This window comes from Polistes fuscatus, unplaced genomic scaffold (assembly GCF_010416935.1).
Source record: "Polistes fuscatus isolate 324 unplaced genomic scaffold, CU_Pfus_HIC Scaffold6, whole genome shotgun sequence".
NCBI lineage: Eukaryota > Metazoa > Arthropoda > Insecta > Hymenoptera > Vespidae > Polistes > Polistes fuscatus.
In genome coordinates, this window is record NW_025113140.1 from 10,750,250 (window position 1) to 10,767,681 (window position 17,432).

At 28.7% G+C, this 17,432-nt stretch overlaps 4 protein-coding genes across 4 annotated transcripts; 1 reads left to right on the forward strand and 3 right to left on the reverse strand.

Moving 5' to 3' along the window:
• Positions 1 to 519: 519 nt before the first annotated feature.
• LOC122522803 (60S ribosomal protein L17) lies at positions 520 to 1,867 on the reverse strand. Its single transcript, XM_043644069.1, has 5 exons — positions 1,765 to 1,867; positions 1,399 to 1,485; positions 1,112 to 1,271; positions 821 to 991; positions 520 to 705 (listed from the first exon to the last, which is right to left on the reverse strand). The coding sequence occupies exons 2-5, from the start codon at positions 1,477 to 1,479 to the stop codon at positions 560 to 562; spliced, it is 558 nt and encodes a 185-aa protein (XP_043500004.1). The 5' UTR covers positions 1,480 to 1,485; positions 1,765 to 1,867; the 3' UTR covers positions 520 to 559.
• A 635-nt stretch (positions 1,868 to 2,502) lies between these two features.
• LOC122523136 (dual specificity mitogen-activated protein kinase kinase dSOR1) lies at positions 2,503 to 8,635 on the forward strand. The gene is made up of 8 exons (XM_043644747.1): positions 2,503 to 3,310; positions 3,419 to 3,644; positions 3,739 to 3,851; positions 3,939 to 4,050; positions 7,541 to 7,717; positions 7,806 to 8,022; positions 8,118 to 8,284; positions 8,382 to 8,635. Exons 1-8 carry the CDS (start codon positions 3,189 to 3,191, stop codon positions 8,496 to 8,498), a joined length of 1,251 nt encoding a protein of 416 aa, XP_043500682.1. The 5' UTR covers positions 2,503 to 3,188; the 3' UTR covers positions 8,499 to 8,635.
• On the reverse strand, positions 4,157 to 7,685 carry LOC122523135 (sodium/potassium-transporting ATPase subunit alpha-like). The gene has a single exon (XM_043644746.1). The coding sequence runs from the start codon at positions 7,336 to 7,338 to the stop codon at positions 4,252 to 4,254; it is 3,087 nt and encodes a 1,028-aa protein (XP_043500681.1). The 5' UTR covers positions 7,339 to 7,685; the 3' UTR covers positions 4,157 to 4,251.
• Positions 8,636 to 11,873: 3,238 nt separating the features above from the next.
• Positions 11,874 to 14,819, reverse strand: LOC122523376 (F-box protein SKIP2-like). The gene is made up of 7 exons (XM_043645074.1): positions 14,633 to 14,819; positions 14,442 to 14,533; positions 13,872 to 13,999; positions 13,527 to 13,783; positions 12,889 to 13,409; positions 12,500 to 12,785; positions 11,874 to 12,413 (listed from the first exon to the last, which is right to left on the reverse strand). Exons 1-7 carry the CDS (start codon positions 14,685 to 14,687, stop codon positions 12,028 to 12,030), a joined length of 1,725 nt encoding a protein of 574 aa, XP_043501009.1. The 5' UTR covers positions 14,688 to 14,819; the 3' UTR covers positions 11,874 to 12,027.
• Between the last annotated feature and the right edge of the window lie 2,613 nt (positions 14,820 to 17,432).

Here is a 17,432-nt window from a genome sequence, read left to right on the forward strand (position 1 = left end):
ATTCATAAAAATCGATGTGTATATAACTCTGTTCGTACTAAACTGTACTTTAACTTACAGACAGTAAGTATTCAATTATTTAAAAAAGAATAAAATAATTGAACGTACTCTAAATATCATTCAATCAAAATTCATTTAAGTTTTTAACAATATAAAAATATAAAAATTCTTTATTCTTACATCAGTAAGAAATAGAATAACTGTGAAATATTTATTAATTAAACTAGTGATTATGAAAGTGATGTCGTATATTTATATTAAATATATTAGCGAATTATTAAAAAATTATTTTTCTCTATTACAACAAACAAAAAAAGTAAATATATCTGTGTTCTTGAAAAAAATAATTCTTACATGTAAATTAAACATTTTATGTATAACAAGACAAAATATGTCTTTCGATACCTTAAATGACTTAGATCACTTTTATTATCACCAATCATATTAATGATGGATTTGAAGGAAATAAATAATAGAGAAGAGATAGGAAATAGACAATAGAGAAAAAAGTAGTCTTCATTTTGTGTATAGTCTTTTAATGGATAATTATGAATAAAAATTACTCCCTCATCATTTTTTCTTTCTGTCTAGCAAGCTTCTTCTTGCTCAATTTTTTCTTCGAAGGTTCCTCTTCTGTAGCTTTCGAAACAATATCCTCCTTTTCAGTCAATATGACTTCTATATGGGATGGCGAGCTCATGTATGCTATAAAAAATAATTACATGGATACAATATTAATAATAAATACAATGAATATTATTTTTTTGTAAATAAAAATAAATCATTTAAAAAAATAGAAAAAGCATGAAGAAATACTTACGATTAATACGACCATGGGCACGATAAGTTCTTCTGCGTAGACATGGTGCATGATTAACCTGAATGTGATCGATAACAAGACGTTCCACATCCAATCCTCTATAATCAGCATTGCTTTCAGCATTCTTTAGAAGTTGAAGCAAGAACTCTGCTGATTTCTTGGGCCAACGTCCTAAAAGGATAGACAACTCAATTAAATGAGATCGAATGATCCTTCATAATACATTACATTTTTTTTAAATGCAATGTTCCAGAAATATTTGACGGTGTTTTATTATCCTTAAAAATCTACCTTGAGTTGTGCCAAATTGTTTAGCTTGAGCACATCGGCCTACTCCACCATTGAACCTTCGGAAAGGAACACACTCTTTATGTTCGATAACATTCTTCAAATATTTTTGAGCTCTACGGAGAGCCATATTTTTAATAGCTCGTGCTGTTTCATGAGTGTTCTGTAACAAATACAACACTATCAATTAAGATTATATGACTACAACTGCTTTTATATACTAATATGTATTAATATGCAGCACAACATTGATAAGTTATGTTCACAAGATACAACAAAATGATATTTACCTTGAAGTGTACACGGAGGTTAGAACCTCGTGCCTTGCACGATTTCGTGGCATTTAATGGTTCGTAAGAATAACGACCCATTTTGTTCTGAAAACAAACCACAAATAATTAATAAAAATTATTAACAATACTTAATCGACTTATTTCTTATTCATCAGAAGATAGGTGTCGCAGTGTCGACAATCGCGGCATACGTATTTGACTACAAATATTTTGCTATTTTAAACGAAAACACGAAATATATATTGCAAACAAAATATCTAATTAGGTTTTCTAAACATAATAGATTAATAATTGTTTAATCGATGATAGGATAAAACGATAGATGTAAACGGATTCAATCAATTTTACATATTCCGCACATACCTTCTAGCAAACGATTGTAATGAAAAGGATGTCTCTAAACGATCACTGTCCAACTTCCTTTACGAACAGTCCTACCAACTTACTAAAACTTTATTTCGAATAATCCAACGAGAACAAAAATTTACAATATTAACTTTTTTTTATTAAAATTATTTATCACATTTATATGAGGTTAAGAAAAAAAGCTATAACAAATACATAACGTCTAATTATCAATCAAAATTATATTATACATTTCTAGTCTTCGTATTTTTCGATAAATATTTCAATCCTTTCTTTTCATCGATGAAAATAATCGAATGTCATGACTCAACGTTTGGTCGAACCTTCAAAATAAAAATTACATTATTCAAATATCTCACCACATATAATATATTTGTGTAAGTAAAATTTAATTGAAAACAATAGAAATAATAAAATAATGATATTAATGTACCTTTAATGAATAAAACGAAACATTTTTCTTAGTTCTCTAGATAAAATTGAAGTTTTGTTGAGCGATAGATACGCTCCTGAGGGTACAATGATTTGTGATCACGAATTTTGTTAAAAAAATTATTGCAGTTTTGTTTTTTTTTATTTCCGCACTGTTTAATACAAGAAAACTTAGATATAATTGATAAGAATATTTTTTTCTTTCTCTCTCTCTTTTTATATATATATGTATATATAAAATTCATTCTTATATGCACAAGTATGAATAATATATGATATCACTTATCGAACTATAGACTGTTCAAGTATAGTCTATGATTTTCGTACTAGCTAAACTGTGTGCGTGGACTATCGTTCAATGTTACTTCGCGGCTCCTGGAAAGAGTCGGTTAACCTGTATTTCTTTCAATAAAATATTTAAAAATATAATGTAAATCAGGAACATTTGTTTTTTTCATTAGTTGTATTTGGCGTTGGATTTAAAAAAAGAAAATAAAATTAAAATTATCAAATTATAAAATAACAAGAAGATAAGATATTACATTTCTAATAGATCTAACTCTTGTCGAATGATTGAAATTCGAAGATTGACAGATCAATTGAAATAACAATTATCAGTCGAACATTTAAATGCAACTTTTGTATTATCTTAGAAAGGATGTAAGTGTTGTTAACAAAGTTTTATCAAATTGTATAAATCATTAAGAAAAAAACTGGAAAAAACAGAAGTGAAGAAAAAGAAGGAGATAAAACTATTGAAAAGAAAGGAATAGAAAGAAGTTTTCTTGTGCATTGAACTTACAATTGTGTGAGAAATATTTATATGCTTGTATATTGTATACATAAGTGAAATAATATCTCTAGATAATTATCGGTGGGAAAGTTAAATATATATATTTTTTTATAAATCCATACGCTTATTAAACTTGTATATATTTTATATATAACTAACAATTAATTTGTTACGTTGTCGATACTTTGCATAACAAATGTCAAAAAACAAATTAAATTTGACGTTACCACCTGGCTCGATTGAACCAGTTCCAGCTGTGTCTCCATCACCACCAGTTCCACCACTGCCTACATATTCAGAACCACCCGTTATGCCGGAGTAAGTTTAATCCTTAAATTTTATTTTAATAATTCATTATCCATTGTCTTTTATAATGTAACTTAGTATTCTATTAGATTGTTCTTTTATTCTTTATTTTCTGATTAGTGGTGTAATGGGCAAAATGAGTATCGATGCAATTCAAGAAAGATTAGAAGAATTAGAGATGGACGAAGAACAAAGAAAGAGATTAGAAAGTTTCTTAGGACAAAAAGAGAAGGTAGGAGAATTATGCGATGATGATTTTGAAAAACTTGGCGAACTAGGTGCTGGGAATGGTGGTGTCGTTATGAAAGTTAGACATAAAAAATACGGTCTTATTATGGCGAGAAAGGTATAATTGTTTTGAAAGTTTATACGTATTCAATTTATAGAAAAATATTATAATATATGTGTGTTTAACCATTAAATTTATATTATTTTTTCAGTTGATTCATTTAGAAGTAAAACCGGCTATTAAAAAGCAAATCATAAGAGAATTAAAAGTATTACATGAATGTAATTTTGCTCACATAGTGGGATTCTATGGTGCTTTTTATAGGTTTGTATATGCATTAAAATATATTACTTAAAAATCTTTGTTTATCTTTCAAAATAATTATATCTTCTATATTATGATTGTTTACAGTGACGGTGAGATTAGTATATGCATGGAATACATGGATGGAGGATCGTTAGATCTGATATTAAAAAAAGCTGGAAGAATTCCAGAACCTATTCTAGGCACTATTACATCTGCTGTAAGTAATATTTTAATGTTATTAATATCCAAATATATTTTAGTTTTTATGGCATTAATAATCATTATTAATTTTGGAAAAGTTACAATTAATAATCCGACACAAATATCATTATAATAATATGCTTAAATAACTATAACTTAAACGAATTTACTGAAATAAACTACATACATATTAATTCTTCTAATTGTAAGTAAAAAATTAATAATACGTTTCCCGTTCGATAATGCCTCCTGGAAACAAACGAATACAAAGTCTTCTAAGCTCGTCATAGACCCAAAGAAATAGGGCGAGAGGTAGAGAAGGCCAATACCAATAAATATCTAAAGACATAGTCTTAAATATTTTTTCTGTTCCCGGTATATATAAAAGCATTCCTGTTATAATAATTTCGAATACAAAAGAGAAGTTTAAAAACCAATTGTCCATTCCTTGTTGAAAAATAGAATTACGTCTTGTTTTACACATCACTAAATCTACCATTTGTGTTATAACAATAGAAAGAAAATATCCTGTGCGTGCTTCGTTAAGTAAATCCATTCTAGCCTTGTAAGTCCATGTTTGTCCATAAGAATCTTCAAGATCATTAATAGCTTTGTTTTCCCAATCATATCTTAATCCTAATAGTTGATACGGCAAGAAACCATTCAACATTAAAACCATAAAATAAGTATAGAAAGCTGCTGCAGCTTGAGTTATTCCTATTTGACCATAAGTAATAGATATTAAACGTTTGTTAACTAGTCTATCGTATTGAGGATTTCTCGGTGCTCGTTGCATAATATCTGATTCTGCCTTTTCGTAGGCTAATGAAATAGCAGGAATTAAATCGGTTCCAATATCAACAAGGAGTACCATTTCAATAATAAATGGTAAAGGAATTGCAAATATAAGACTGGCTAACATTGGCAACATTTCGGGTACACTAGATGTTAACGTATAAGTAATGGATTTTTTTAGATTATCAAATATCAGTCTACCTTCTTCTATTCCTGTAACGATAGACGCAAAGTTATCATCCATCAGTATCATATCTGCAGCATTTTTAGCTACATCTGAGCCAGTGATTCCCATTGCCACTCCTATATCAGCTTTTCTTAAGGCAGGTGCATCATTTACGCCATCCCCAGTAACAGCTACAATTTCTCCTAATCTTTGACAACTTTCTACTATCATCAATTTCTGTTGTGGTGAGGTACGAGCGAACACAATCTCCTCGTAATTGCTAATAGTATTATCCAGATCATCGATGCTCATACTTCTTAATTCTGTGCCTGTTATGACTATAGCGTCTGTTGCAATATCAGGTATTGCAGTGAAAGATGGTTGATTATCACGCAGCAAAGTTATTTCGTATTTAGTTTCATGTCCCTCACTTATAATACCAACTTTTCTAGCAATAGCCATTGCTGTTACTGGATGATCACCAGTTATCATGATCACTTTTATGCCAGCTGTACGACATTTTTGAACTGCTTCTGGCACGCCAGGTCTAGGTGGATCTATCATACTAATTAGACCAACAAATCTGTAACCTTTAGTTGGAAAGTTATATTTATCAGGAGAATCTGTGTTAAATACGTAATTAGAGTCATATTTATTTCCAGGTAACTGAAGATCGCAATAGGCTAATACTCGTTCACCTAGATATCCTAATTCTGTACAGGCACTTTTTACTGATTGTAAATCAGTTGTTTCTATGTTTTTTGTTTGACCCTCCATAGTCAGTATTGAGGTGCAATAATCCAAGATTATTTCTGGAGCACCTTTCATAATCAGTATGTATGAATCAACATCATGGTGTATGGACAATTGATACTTGAGAGTAGAATTGAAAGGAATTTCAGCAACCTTTGGATATTTTTCACGAAATGCATCTGTAAAATGTATATGCTCACAGAAACGAAGTATGCCAGTTTCTGAAGCATCACCTATAACATCACGTTGCTCTATTGGTACTAAAAGTGTACTTTCTGCGGTAAATTGAGCTCGTAAGCAAAGAGTGGCATCTCTCAAAACATAATTAAAAGCAGGTTTTTCCAACAATATATCTTTTTCTGCACCAATTTTTTCTATCGGTGAGAAAGTAAATCTATTATATCCAAACCATAAATGCGACACTGACATCCTATTCTGAGTAAGAGTTCCTGTCTTATCAGAACAGATAGTCGAAGTAGATCCAAGAGTCTCTACTCCTTCCAAATTTTTTACCAGACAATTTTTATTAGCCATTTTTGTGGCAGTCAAGGTTAAACATGTAGTTACCGTTATTAGCAAGACTTCTGGCACATTGGCTATAACAATACCGAGTAGATACGTGAAAGCTTTGATTATGTTTGGTTCTAACATGAGAGAAATTCCAAAAAAAAGTAAACCAAAAATGATAGCGACCACTGTGATAATGTGAACAAAATGTTTGATCTCTTTAGCAATCGGTGTTTCTACTTTTTCTAAATGTGACGTTAATCCTGCTAATCTTCCGATCATTGTGTCATCTCCTGTAGCAATAACTATACCTATCCCATCTCCAGCAACAGCAAATGAAGAGAAAAAGGCAACATTTGAAGATTCCATAGGATTTAGATCTGTTGGATAGTCCGTACGAGTAATTGGTTCACTTTCACCAGTGATGCTCGAGTTTTCAACTCTCAACCCGTTACATTTAATTATCCTTATGTCAGCAGGTATCTTATCTCCAAATCTGATCTCTACCAAATCGCCAAGCACTAATCCTTCGGTACCAAGACGCATTTTTTTGCCATCTCTTATTACTGTTGCAAAAGTAGGTACCATTTTTGCAAAAGAGTCCATAACTTTTGTATTCTTACTTTCCTGTATGTAAGCAAATATTCCAGATGTGAGACATATTATGACAATTATCAGCCCCAACCATTCTATTCCACTTTGTTCTTCTTTAAATAAATAACAGATTAAGACTAGTAAGAAGCATAGAGCAGCGCAACCCCACAATAATGCTGCAAAACCAGTGAACATGGACAGCAAAAATTTAATGTATTCGGGTGTTTGCTTAGGAGGAGATAACGTGTTCTGTCCATATTTGAGAAGTAATTGTTGAGCCTCTGTCTCTGTTAGACCATTAACTGGATTTGTATTTAATTTCATGCATAAATCTTCCAACGGAATTATGTGATCCGTGGTATCTAATTCACGAAGAAGATTTTCAAAGTCAGCTTCAGTTAATTTTCTCTTTGAAATGTATAAAGAAGAAATGTTATAGCTCAATTTTGGCCGAAGATTTTTCATTGACATTGTTTGCATTTCAGGCATCTTGTTTCGATAATTTTTTAAAACAATATTTTGAATAATAATAATTAAGGTTTACTTATTTCGTTGGAACTATATTTACAGCTCAACTAACTTCAGTCATGTTTATATTGCTCTTCTTTTTTCTTCCTATTCTTTTCTTTTCTTTTTTTAATTCTATAGGGGGGTATATCTAAAAAAATCTAATATTATTTTTTGTTCCCAGGTATTGAAAGGTCTAAGTTATTTGCGTGACAAGCATGCTATCATGCATCGTGATGTTAAACCAAGCAATATTCTTGTAAATAGTGCAGGAGAGATCAAGATTTGTGATTTTGGTGTCTCTGGTCAGTTGATAGATTCCATGGCTAATTCATTCGTTGGTACCAGAAGTTATATGTCGGTAAATATTTATCACAAATACATGTCTATGTTTCTTACCACAAGTCTGAAGAAGAATTTATATGCTAATTATATGTTCACATTTACAGCCAGAAAGATTACAAGGTACCCATTATTCTGTACAAAGTGATATTTGGTCGTTAGGATTGTCTCTTGTTGAAATGGCTATTGGTATGTATCCCATTCCACCTCCCGATGAAAAAACATTGGCATCGATATTTGGCACACAAGCAGGAAGTCAACCTTCAATGGAGACTGCAGCAACAAATAGTGAACCTACACCAACTCAACAATCACCAGGACATAGTTGGTGTTCAAATTATTAATAGTATAATTAAATTACTTATTGTATATAACATAATGATAATAATAATATTATTATTATTATTTATGATCTACAGGTGCTGGTAGCCCAAGACCCATGGCAATATTTGAATTATTAGATTACATTGTTAATGAACCACCACCAAAATTGCCGGTTGGCTTTTTCAGTGACACATTCACAGATTTTGTTGATCGTTGTTTGAAGAAAAATCCATCTGAGAGAGCAGACTTAAAGACACTGATGGTATCAAAGGATATTTCAAAATAAATTTAAAAATTGTATTTCTGTGATATTGTGTTCTACTATATTATAATATAATATATATACTAACATTTTGTAGAATCACGAATGGATTAAAACAGCTGAGTCGGAGAATGTTGATATTGCTGGCTGGGTATGCCGTACAATGGATCTTCAACCGACCACTCCAACTCGTTTAGCGAACGTACAATCCTGAATAAATGTAACTCTTACATACTTGACTACTTATATACGAGTTCAGTACTCATAAGTCAGTTATTATTTTCTTTTCGTTCGATTGTATTAGACAGTGGCGTTTTTTTTTCTTTTGATTAATTTTATAATCATTAATATTATAACTCCATTTTTTATATGTTTTTTGCCCCTTATATAATCTTATTCCTCGTTGTTAAAAAAAAAAACAATAGAATGATGAATAAGATTTAGAAGAGGCAAGCAAGTTACTATAATTAAGAATAAAGTATAAACTTTGACTATAGAATACTCAACAATCCATATGATAAGTCCATGTTAAAAATCACCATTAATTAATGTAGGAAAGATATTAACGAGTCGATGATTCAAGTGGAAAAGAAAATATAAGGAAAAAAAATTATATGGTTTAAATGTAAGACTATATCTGTTTGCATATGTATCTATAGTTGGTATATAATATATATAGAGAGAAAATAACTTATTAATTAATAATCATTATTATATTGAAAATATTTTATGCCATTTAAACGCCACTGCTCTTTTATATATTTTCGAATGAAATCAATTTTCATCTATAAGTTTAGGATTATTCTTATTATTATTATTATTTTTGAAAAGTATGTAAGATATACATGTAAACAGTTATATACGGTATAAGTTTCAAATGAATACAATGATCAATATACGATGTGTTCCCTGTGATGATGATATTAGGATATTTGAATATATGGATATCAGGTATATGAAAGAAATCATTTGACATATATTAGCTAGGTCAAGTTATGCATAGAAAATTTGTACCTGACATCCTTAGAATGTTATTTATATATACACATACACACACATACATACACAAATATCCTAGTGAAAAGACTTTGTTCCGCCATTCATTACAATTTCATAGGATTCTTTTATATCATATATATATATATATGGAACGAGACTAAGAGATTAGAGTACATATACAGGATGTCCTATAATTGGTGGTACGGGCAAGTAGGAGATGATTCTACATGAAAAACTAAGTTGAAAATGTAGAATAAAATTTGTTTATATGTCTTTATTTAAAAAAGAAAAATAAGCTTAAAAATTTATGGAGTACGTGTGGAATTGAGCACGCGTGTGCTCGCTTGTACCACTAGTTACAAGATACCCTATATATACTATATACTCTTATTGTAGACATTATCAAAATGATCAATTTTGAAAGAAAAAAAGAAAAAAAGCCTTCCAAACGAGATAAATAATTTATATACTCCAGGTTAATATATCAAATAATATAAATCATTTTCTTTCTCGTGTATGTGATTGATTCTACTAATTATTAAGTCGCAAGATGGAAATCTCGTAATATAAATAAAGGTGGCCTCGTATATAAAATGTCAAAAAAGAAAAAAAAAATACAAGTCCTTAGTGTGATCTTAAAATATGTCCATGTGTTCACACGAAATATACATATATATACATACATAACTTATAACTGCATTTGCCGTATAATTATGCATCAAGTTTTTCCTACGTAATTTAAATAAATTAGATTTAATAAACTATTTTTGTCGCTTAACGATTAGTTTTATATTCATGGACATTTAAACAGTTTTAAATATTAGTATCGTTATTATTGTCAAATAGTATCCTGTATGTTATATTTCAAACCATATATATATACAAATATATATCGTGTGCTGGTAATTATGAAAGTTAACTAATTGTAAGTTAAAAAATAGACAAAAAATTGGTCCACTGTCTTAATTACTGGCACATATGTGTCGTCTTTTATGAATATTATACGGTTAATAGTGTATTGTCATCGGATCCTTAAATTTTATATAATATATATATAAGTAAAAAAATATGTATAAGAGAGAGAGAGAGAGAGTGAGAGAGAGGAAGAGAGAGGAAGTGAGAATAAGAAAGAAAGAAATCGCGCAGTATAAGATGAAACCAAAAGCCATCAGTCTCTGTTATATACAGAAACGCATACATACTTAATCTATATTGATATACAAGATAATGTATGTAATGCTATTACAGAAACAATCGTTTTTTTAATAATCTCTTCTTGCTTGTCTGAAAGACGACTTTCACAAATGTAACTGCAGGTGTAGGCAGTGTCAGCCTGTTCCGATTTGGCTTAAAATAAATCGGAGTGTACTACAATAAGAATGTTTATAAAACATGATGAACATACTCCTGGTTGGCATGCATAAAAGCGTAAGACGCGAAATCCCCCAAAACAGAGATGTTTCTTAACATTATTATTATATATATATATATATATATATATAATAATTAATAATAATTATAATGATAATGATGTGATGCTGCTTAACGTGGCATATGTTTATTAATAAAAATAATAATTATTATTATTTAAAAGAAAAAAAGAGAAAAAGATTTAAAAAATAGAAAGTAATATAAGAACAAATATCGTTTGACTGTTAAAATGTCAAGCTGCAAGATGTAACATATGTTGATAGAAAATTTAGTGATATTAGTTTGAAGGTGCCGAAGAAATAGGATCTTTTATTATGAATCGTATTATTATTATTATTATTATTATTATATGTGCAAATTATTTGTTGCAAAAAGATGTGGATAATTGCAGTTATATTCATTATCTAAATGTTATAATCATACTAAAGAAAAAATAAATATATGTATAGAAAAGGTAGCGATAAATAATAAATTTATCCTCTACCATATGCATTTGAATTATAAGTAATGAAATTCTAAAGTATTGATAAAAGAGTTTTATTTTTATTTGATTTATATCATAATATATTTATATTGATTAATTTTGATTTAATCAAATAACGTTTGCAATTAAATAACTTTTTTATTTACTTTTTTTTTAATAGATATTACACAATAATGATGTTTAATTGTAAGTAACAAATAATTTTTTTTTGTTTTTCGTTTTTCTTTTTAAATGCTTGTACAAATACTATAAATGTATATAAATTAGTAATCAAAGTTGTTCAATTTATTGGCATTGAACGGCCAGTTTTTCCTTTTCATTTTGTTGTTGTTTCAATTAGAATTGGAAATTCTTGATATCTGTCATAAGATCTAAATATTATTATATCTTATATTATATAATTATTTTTTAATTACGTGCACAAGTTACGCTAGTCATTTAAGGGTGCACGTATATTAAATATCTTCATGAAAGATATACGAAATAATTCTTTATAATGTAGGATTTTGATTTGATTAAGCAATATAAAATAGGTAAATCCATCAAAAAAGACCTAGTAAGAATATTTTACTGTAAAACAAAATTTTTCCCACAAAAAAAATCATCCATGAGTAGTCTAGCGCTTGATGATTTTAATGGGGGAATGTAATAGGAAAATAATCAGATCTCGTTGAATATTGGAGCCTATCAGAAAATTTTGAAGTTATTTATTGGTATTACATCATATTGATTAATGGGTTGAAATGGCCTACCTTAGGCTAACGATAACGAGGCATCATCAACTGGTAGTGACTTAGAAACATTTATTAATTAGGACTAACAATTAGGACTAACAATCTGTTGTTCTTATACGAAGTAACATCAAATTAGGAGATGTATGAATATGACGCGTCACGCTTGTTTCACCAATGTACATCTTTAAAACAATATTATTGGATCTACGACTAGTAACATATTCAGCCACGTTAATAGTGTTATTGGTTATACCGTTGCAACCAGTGAGATCGAGAAGTTCCAAGTTAGGCGATGCATGAAGAAGGATAACTAAGCCTGTATCCCGTATTGAAACACAATACTTACATTCTAGTCGTCTTATGCTACACATATTGTCTAAACCTACAGCTGTTATTTGGGTCAAATTATTAATTATTAAAGTTTCTAATTTTGGTAAAGTTGCCACAGCTTGTAAACCCGTATCAGTAACTTTATTGCAGTCTGAAAAATGAAAATTAATTTTTCATTGTCTTTTTTGTATCTATAAATTATTATAGTCATATTAAATTATTTTAGAGAACTCTTACTTTCGATATCTAAATAGGTCAGTTTTGTACATGTTGAAGCCAAAGCAATTAGAAGAAAGTTGTCTACAAAACTATTTGTTGAAAGTTTTAGAGTTTCAAGATTAACAAATTTCGTTAAAGGCAATATATTTGAATCTCGGTAATAAAATGCAGAAAAATCTACATTAGTTAGCTCGAAATGTTGAAGATTTGTGCAATATTTCGCCATTTCTTCAAGTAAAACACTGGCGAAAAATGAGCCCTTATTTATAACCAATCTTTTTAAATTCTTCAGGTTTTCTAAGGCCTAAATCAATAATATAAAATTGAATTAAATTTGTACATTATCTCTTATGTAAATATAAAATCATTGAAAAATATATGACAAATATTTCTATATATAAACTTACATTGATAAAATATCGTCCAGTGATGTTATTACAAGAAATTAAAACAAGTTCTTCTAATGTATCCGATGAAAGATACTCCAGACATTTGCCCAATATACTTATTTCACGAAGACTTACGTACGTTAAGCGTTTGCTCATATGAAATAATATTGTTAAATCTCTATCAATTGTGTTAGAAGAAGAAGACGTGTAAAATGCTAAACTAAGCTTTTTTATATTTGTACAATTATCAGAAAATAATTCTAATCCCGACGAAGACAATTCGATTCCACTAAAATCAACTATTTCTAAATTAGGACACAATTTGGCAATGATGAGCAAAGTACTTCGCGTTAAAGTCCGATATTCATACGGGAAATCAATCTGAGTTAAAAATCTACCGCATCTCAATAATACTTGGCGTAAATCAGATGTATTAATTCTTTTATTGTGTGATAATATTCCCCATCTATGATTAGAAAGATCTAACTTTTTAACATTATACCAAGATTTTTTTGACACATCCTTCCAACGTTTGCATACTGAAAATAAAGTTATAATATAATGAAATTAATTATATAAAAATATACGTATCACACAATTTCGAAGTAATAATAATTAAATATATATTAGAAGAGAGGAATTAAATATTATTTTACCTCTTTCTATGGCAATCCTATCCATAATTGGTAAATAAAGAAAAACGTGCATTAAACAATCGTCGTTTAATACATCGATCAAAGTGATTGTATCAGTTTCTTCAATCAAAGACATCTCACGAGATTTATTCGAATCCTTTGTTGAATTATTACTTTTAAATTGTATTCTATCCGGTTGGTGCCAAGGATCTGCTGGCATCACTTTTAAATCTCTGCTATGTAAATGAATACATTTGTTGCTTCCGGCTTCTCTAGCTCTATAAATTAAAAAACCAAAAGAAAAAGAATATTTTATTTTTGATATCATCAAGTTTGTACAATGCTGACAAAAAGTCTTTGTCTTACCTGATTGCACCCATAACTGTACTAAATGTAACAAACGCATAATTACTTCTACTGTTTGTTGTATTCAAGTAAACACTCTCAACTTTTCCATATTCAGAAAATAATGTATTCAAATCTTTAAACGTAGTCTGTAAAAAATTACATTAGTATTAAATAATTTTTCTTAAAATATTTACAAATTTATTGAACTGAATTCAATTATTATTTTGACAATAGATAAAATAAAACAAAAAATAAATTAATAATTGATTCTTTTTAATATTGTTTGTATAAAAATGAAAATTTTCATTTTTTTTCTTTCGAAAACGACAAAAATTAGAATTACGTTTCTGAAGAGTAAGTTTGTTCGATCTTTTAAAAAGCGATTAATTTACAAATCTAATTTTTTTTTAAATCATAATTTCAATTTTATGATACAATGGCATATATCGGTTAAAGATAAAAAATTTATAGAAAGATAAGATAAAATGAAATTCAAATAAGAGTTATGTAACTCCCACCACGTGCCATTGTTACCACAAGTATAAACAAAAGGATAAAACATGCGATAAAAGAGAATGCAAAACATACCCTTTGTGCTACATTACAAACAAACAATTTCCGTATTGGCGTTCCATTTATTGTTGTTGGCAGTACACCTTCTTCGGTTATTCGATCAGCACCTTACAGAAAAACATTGAAAGAAATTTATGTTTATATATATTATGTGTGTGTGAAAAGTAAAAGTATATACAACACGTATATAAAAACAAAATTTTTACCATTTTCAGTTTCTGCACGAATTCGCTTCAAAGCTTCACAAAAGAATTTATTCATTTTGAACTCACAGAATTTAACTTAAAGGACAATGATCATTTGTGACCTTGTATCGAAGAAGAATTATGGGATATGACATATGGAAAAGAAAATCGTTATACCGGCCTAATATCAAAGTATTTATCTCACTTTCGTTTGAATTCAATCGTTTATTTCTTTCAAATATTAAACATTACATTTCACTATCTTTAACGTGTTCTTTAATTTGTCTCATTTACACAATTAAACGTCTTCGTTTCCTGAGACTTATACTTGTTCTTATATGATTTTGTATCAATGAAACTGTATTATCAACTGATAGCGTACCTCTTATTACTTATAAAGATAGTTACACATAATCAGCGCAAAAAAGTTGGCATACGACCACCAGAACTAAGAAAAATGAAGATATACATTTACATGCTAGCTATTTGCTAATTCGAAATCCATATATTTAAAAATTTTTTATTAATTATTTAATTAGTTATTGATAATTAAATATTGGAAAATTTTATCCTCAGTAAAGCAACGTAGTTGGCCACAGCAGAAAAAAATGAATTAATGCGCTAAAGTACTAACAAAATGTTTATTTAAAATTCATAACTTTTAACTTTATTAATTAATTATTTAATTAGTTATTAATTAAATATCAAAAAACGTCATGAAGAAGTTATATGTTACGCGCATGCGCAACCACAAATTCAAGGTGCATGAGCACTTTGAAAAAAATAAAAGTAAAGTTGGTAAAAAAAAAAAAACCTGCAGGGGATATATTTAAAATTTTGATTAATACTTAAAGATATTTTAGATTACGAATTATATCATTCTACTCTTCCGCAATAAAACTGGTAAACATGGTCAGAAATTGTTCGCTGCAATAAATTCCTCAACTTGCTCTGACATTTGACAGAACACACAAGCTTTATGCTAAATATACAGAAATGTCTCTTATAGGCCATTGTTACTTCAAAATAACAGAACTGTATCATAAAAAAAAGTAACAAAATGATATTTGAATTGAATTTGTTTACAATTTATTTAGCGACAATTATTGCTTAGAACAAAATTTATACAAATCAGTTATCAATGATATACGTGTTTATTTAACCTTATAACATTTTTGAGACCATTATAAAAAGCAATCTATCATTAGTTAAGGTATGACAGCTTTTCTTAGTTATTTTTTAAGACAGAATTAAAAACTATATTTTTGAAGTCATATAAGTATGTTTATTAAAAAAAAGGAACACTTCTTTTAATCTATATGATGAGTATGTTCTGATATAAAAACGAAATAGAACACGGGCATTATATCCCATTTGTATACATGGAGTTCGTGTTCCTTGTATAGTCTCCGTGGTTGTTCCTTTGGAAATCAATTTTAAATATATCCCCTGCAGGTTTTTTTTTTTTTTACCAACTTTACTTTTATTTTTTTCAAAGTGCGCATGCACCTTGAATTTGTGGTTGCGCATGCGCGTAACATATAACTTCTTCATGACGTTTTTTGATTTTTAATTATTAACTAATTAAATAATTAATTAATAAAGTTAAAAGTTATGTATTTTAAATAAACATTTTGTTAGCACTTTAGCGCACTTATTCATTTTTTTCTGCTGTGGCCAACTACGTTGCTTTACTGAGGATAAAATTTTCCAATATTTAATTATCAATAACTAATTAAATAATTAATAAAAAATTTTTAAATATATGGATTTCGAATTAGCGAATAGCTAGCATGTAAATGTATATCTTCATTTTTCTTAGTTCTGGTGGTCGTATGCTAACTTTTTTGCGCTCACATAATCTATAATATAACTACATATATTATTGTGGTTGCAAGTGTGTATAATTTTGATACAAAACAAAGAAATTCTGAAAGTAATAATAGTCTTGTTATTGGCTCTACTGTACAAATTAACCAATGGACAAGTTAGCTGATAGCTGAATTTTTGATTGGTTAAACATTCTATTGATCATGATGCTACCTACTTTACCATCGTTATATATATATTTCATTTTATTATTCTTTTATTTATCTACCGTGTAATCTTATATTTTTATCCAAGCACTTAATAAATCATTTATTTAATATAAGAACAGATAAATCTCTGAACAAAATTATTAATAGATTGTTTAGACCAATTTCTATTCTGTCTACATAATCTTTTATGATAATAATAATAATAATAATATATATATATAAGTCATAAATATTTCATGAAATTTTGAAAAAAAGCTTGATTTAATCATCACTTCGATTTATTTAATCATTTAAAATGAAAAACTATCCTATGTCCTCTTTGTGCCAATTTAATTAAAGATAAAAGTTGTATTGTCTAAGGAGTCCCAGATTAAATTTAGATATCTTAAGCTGACCTTTGAGAGCATTGGAAAATTACGAAGGAATTTGCAGCGATAAATTGGCCCGTTAAGTATTGCGATTGGAGTATTCGGTTAAGAGTTGACCAATCATTGAGCACTTTTCGATTCTTTCGCTAAAGAAGAGTCGTAGCGCGCATGCGCTGCTTACCGGTTTTAATATCGAACCTACTTATGAATCGGCGCGAGATTTCAGTAACGCGCAAGACTTCATGCTGTGAGGTTGTGTTTTGGGTAATAAATAAGTACTGAAGCAAAAGAACAATTCAATTAATCATATACATATATACATATACATATATACATATACATATAAATATACATATCCACATATTCACACACACACATATATATATATATATATTAAATTTGTTCTTCTTTCCG

What these genes read in the sequence shown, in the direction of transcription:
- LOC122522803 (XM_043644069.1), bottom strand. Translation starts at nt 1,479, where the DNA reads ATGGGTCGTTATTCTTACGAACCATTAAATGCCACGAAATCGTGCAAG. An exon ending in ACAATTTGGCACAACTCAAG is followed by an intron (nt 992 to 1,111) that starts GTAGATTTTTAA and finishes CTATCCTTTTAG; the next exon opens with GACGTTGGCCCAAGAAATCA. An exon ending in TGCCCATGGTCGTATTAATC is followed by an intron (nt 706 to 820) that starts GTAAGTATTTCT and finishes TATTTTTTATAG; the next exon opens with CATACATGAGCTCGCCATCC.
- LOC122523136 (XM_043644747.1), top strand. Translation starts at nt 3,189, where the DNA reads ATGTCAAAAAACAAATTAAATTTGACGTTACCACCTGGCTCGATTGAA. An exon ending in GTACCAGAAGTTATATGTCG is followed by an intron (nt 7,718 to 7,805) that starts GTAAATATTTAT and finishes TCACATTTACAG; the next exon opens with CCAGAAAGATTACAAGGTAC. An exon ending in CAGACTTAAAGACACTGATG is followed by an intron (nt 8,285 to 8,381) that starts GTATCAAAGGAT and finishes AACATTTTGTAG; the next exon opens with AATCACGAATGGATTAAAAC.
- LOC122523135 (XM_043644746.1), bottom strand. Translation starts at nt 7,338, where the DNA reads ATGCCTGAAATGCAAACAATGTCAATGAAAAATCTTCGGCCAAAATTG.
- LOC122523376 (XM_043645074.1), bottom strand. Translation starts at nt 14,687, where the DNA reads ATGAATAAATTCTTTTGTGAAGCTTTGAAGCGAATTCGTGCAGAAACT. An exon ending in ACAGTTATGGGTGCAATCAG is followed by an intron (nt 13,784 to 13,871) that starts GTAAGACAAAGA and finishes TTTAATTTATAG; the next exon opens with AGCTAGAGAAGCCGGAAGCA. An exon ending in GACCTATTTAGATATCGAAA is followed by an intron (nt 12,414 to 12,499) that starts GTAAGAGTTCTC and finishes TTCATTTTTCAG; the next exon opens with ACTGCAATAAAGTTACTGAT.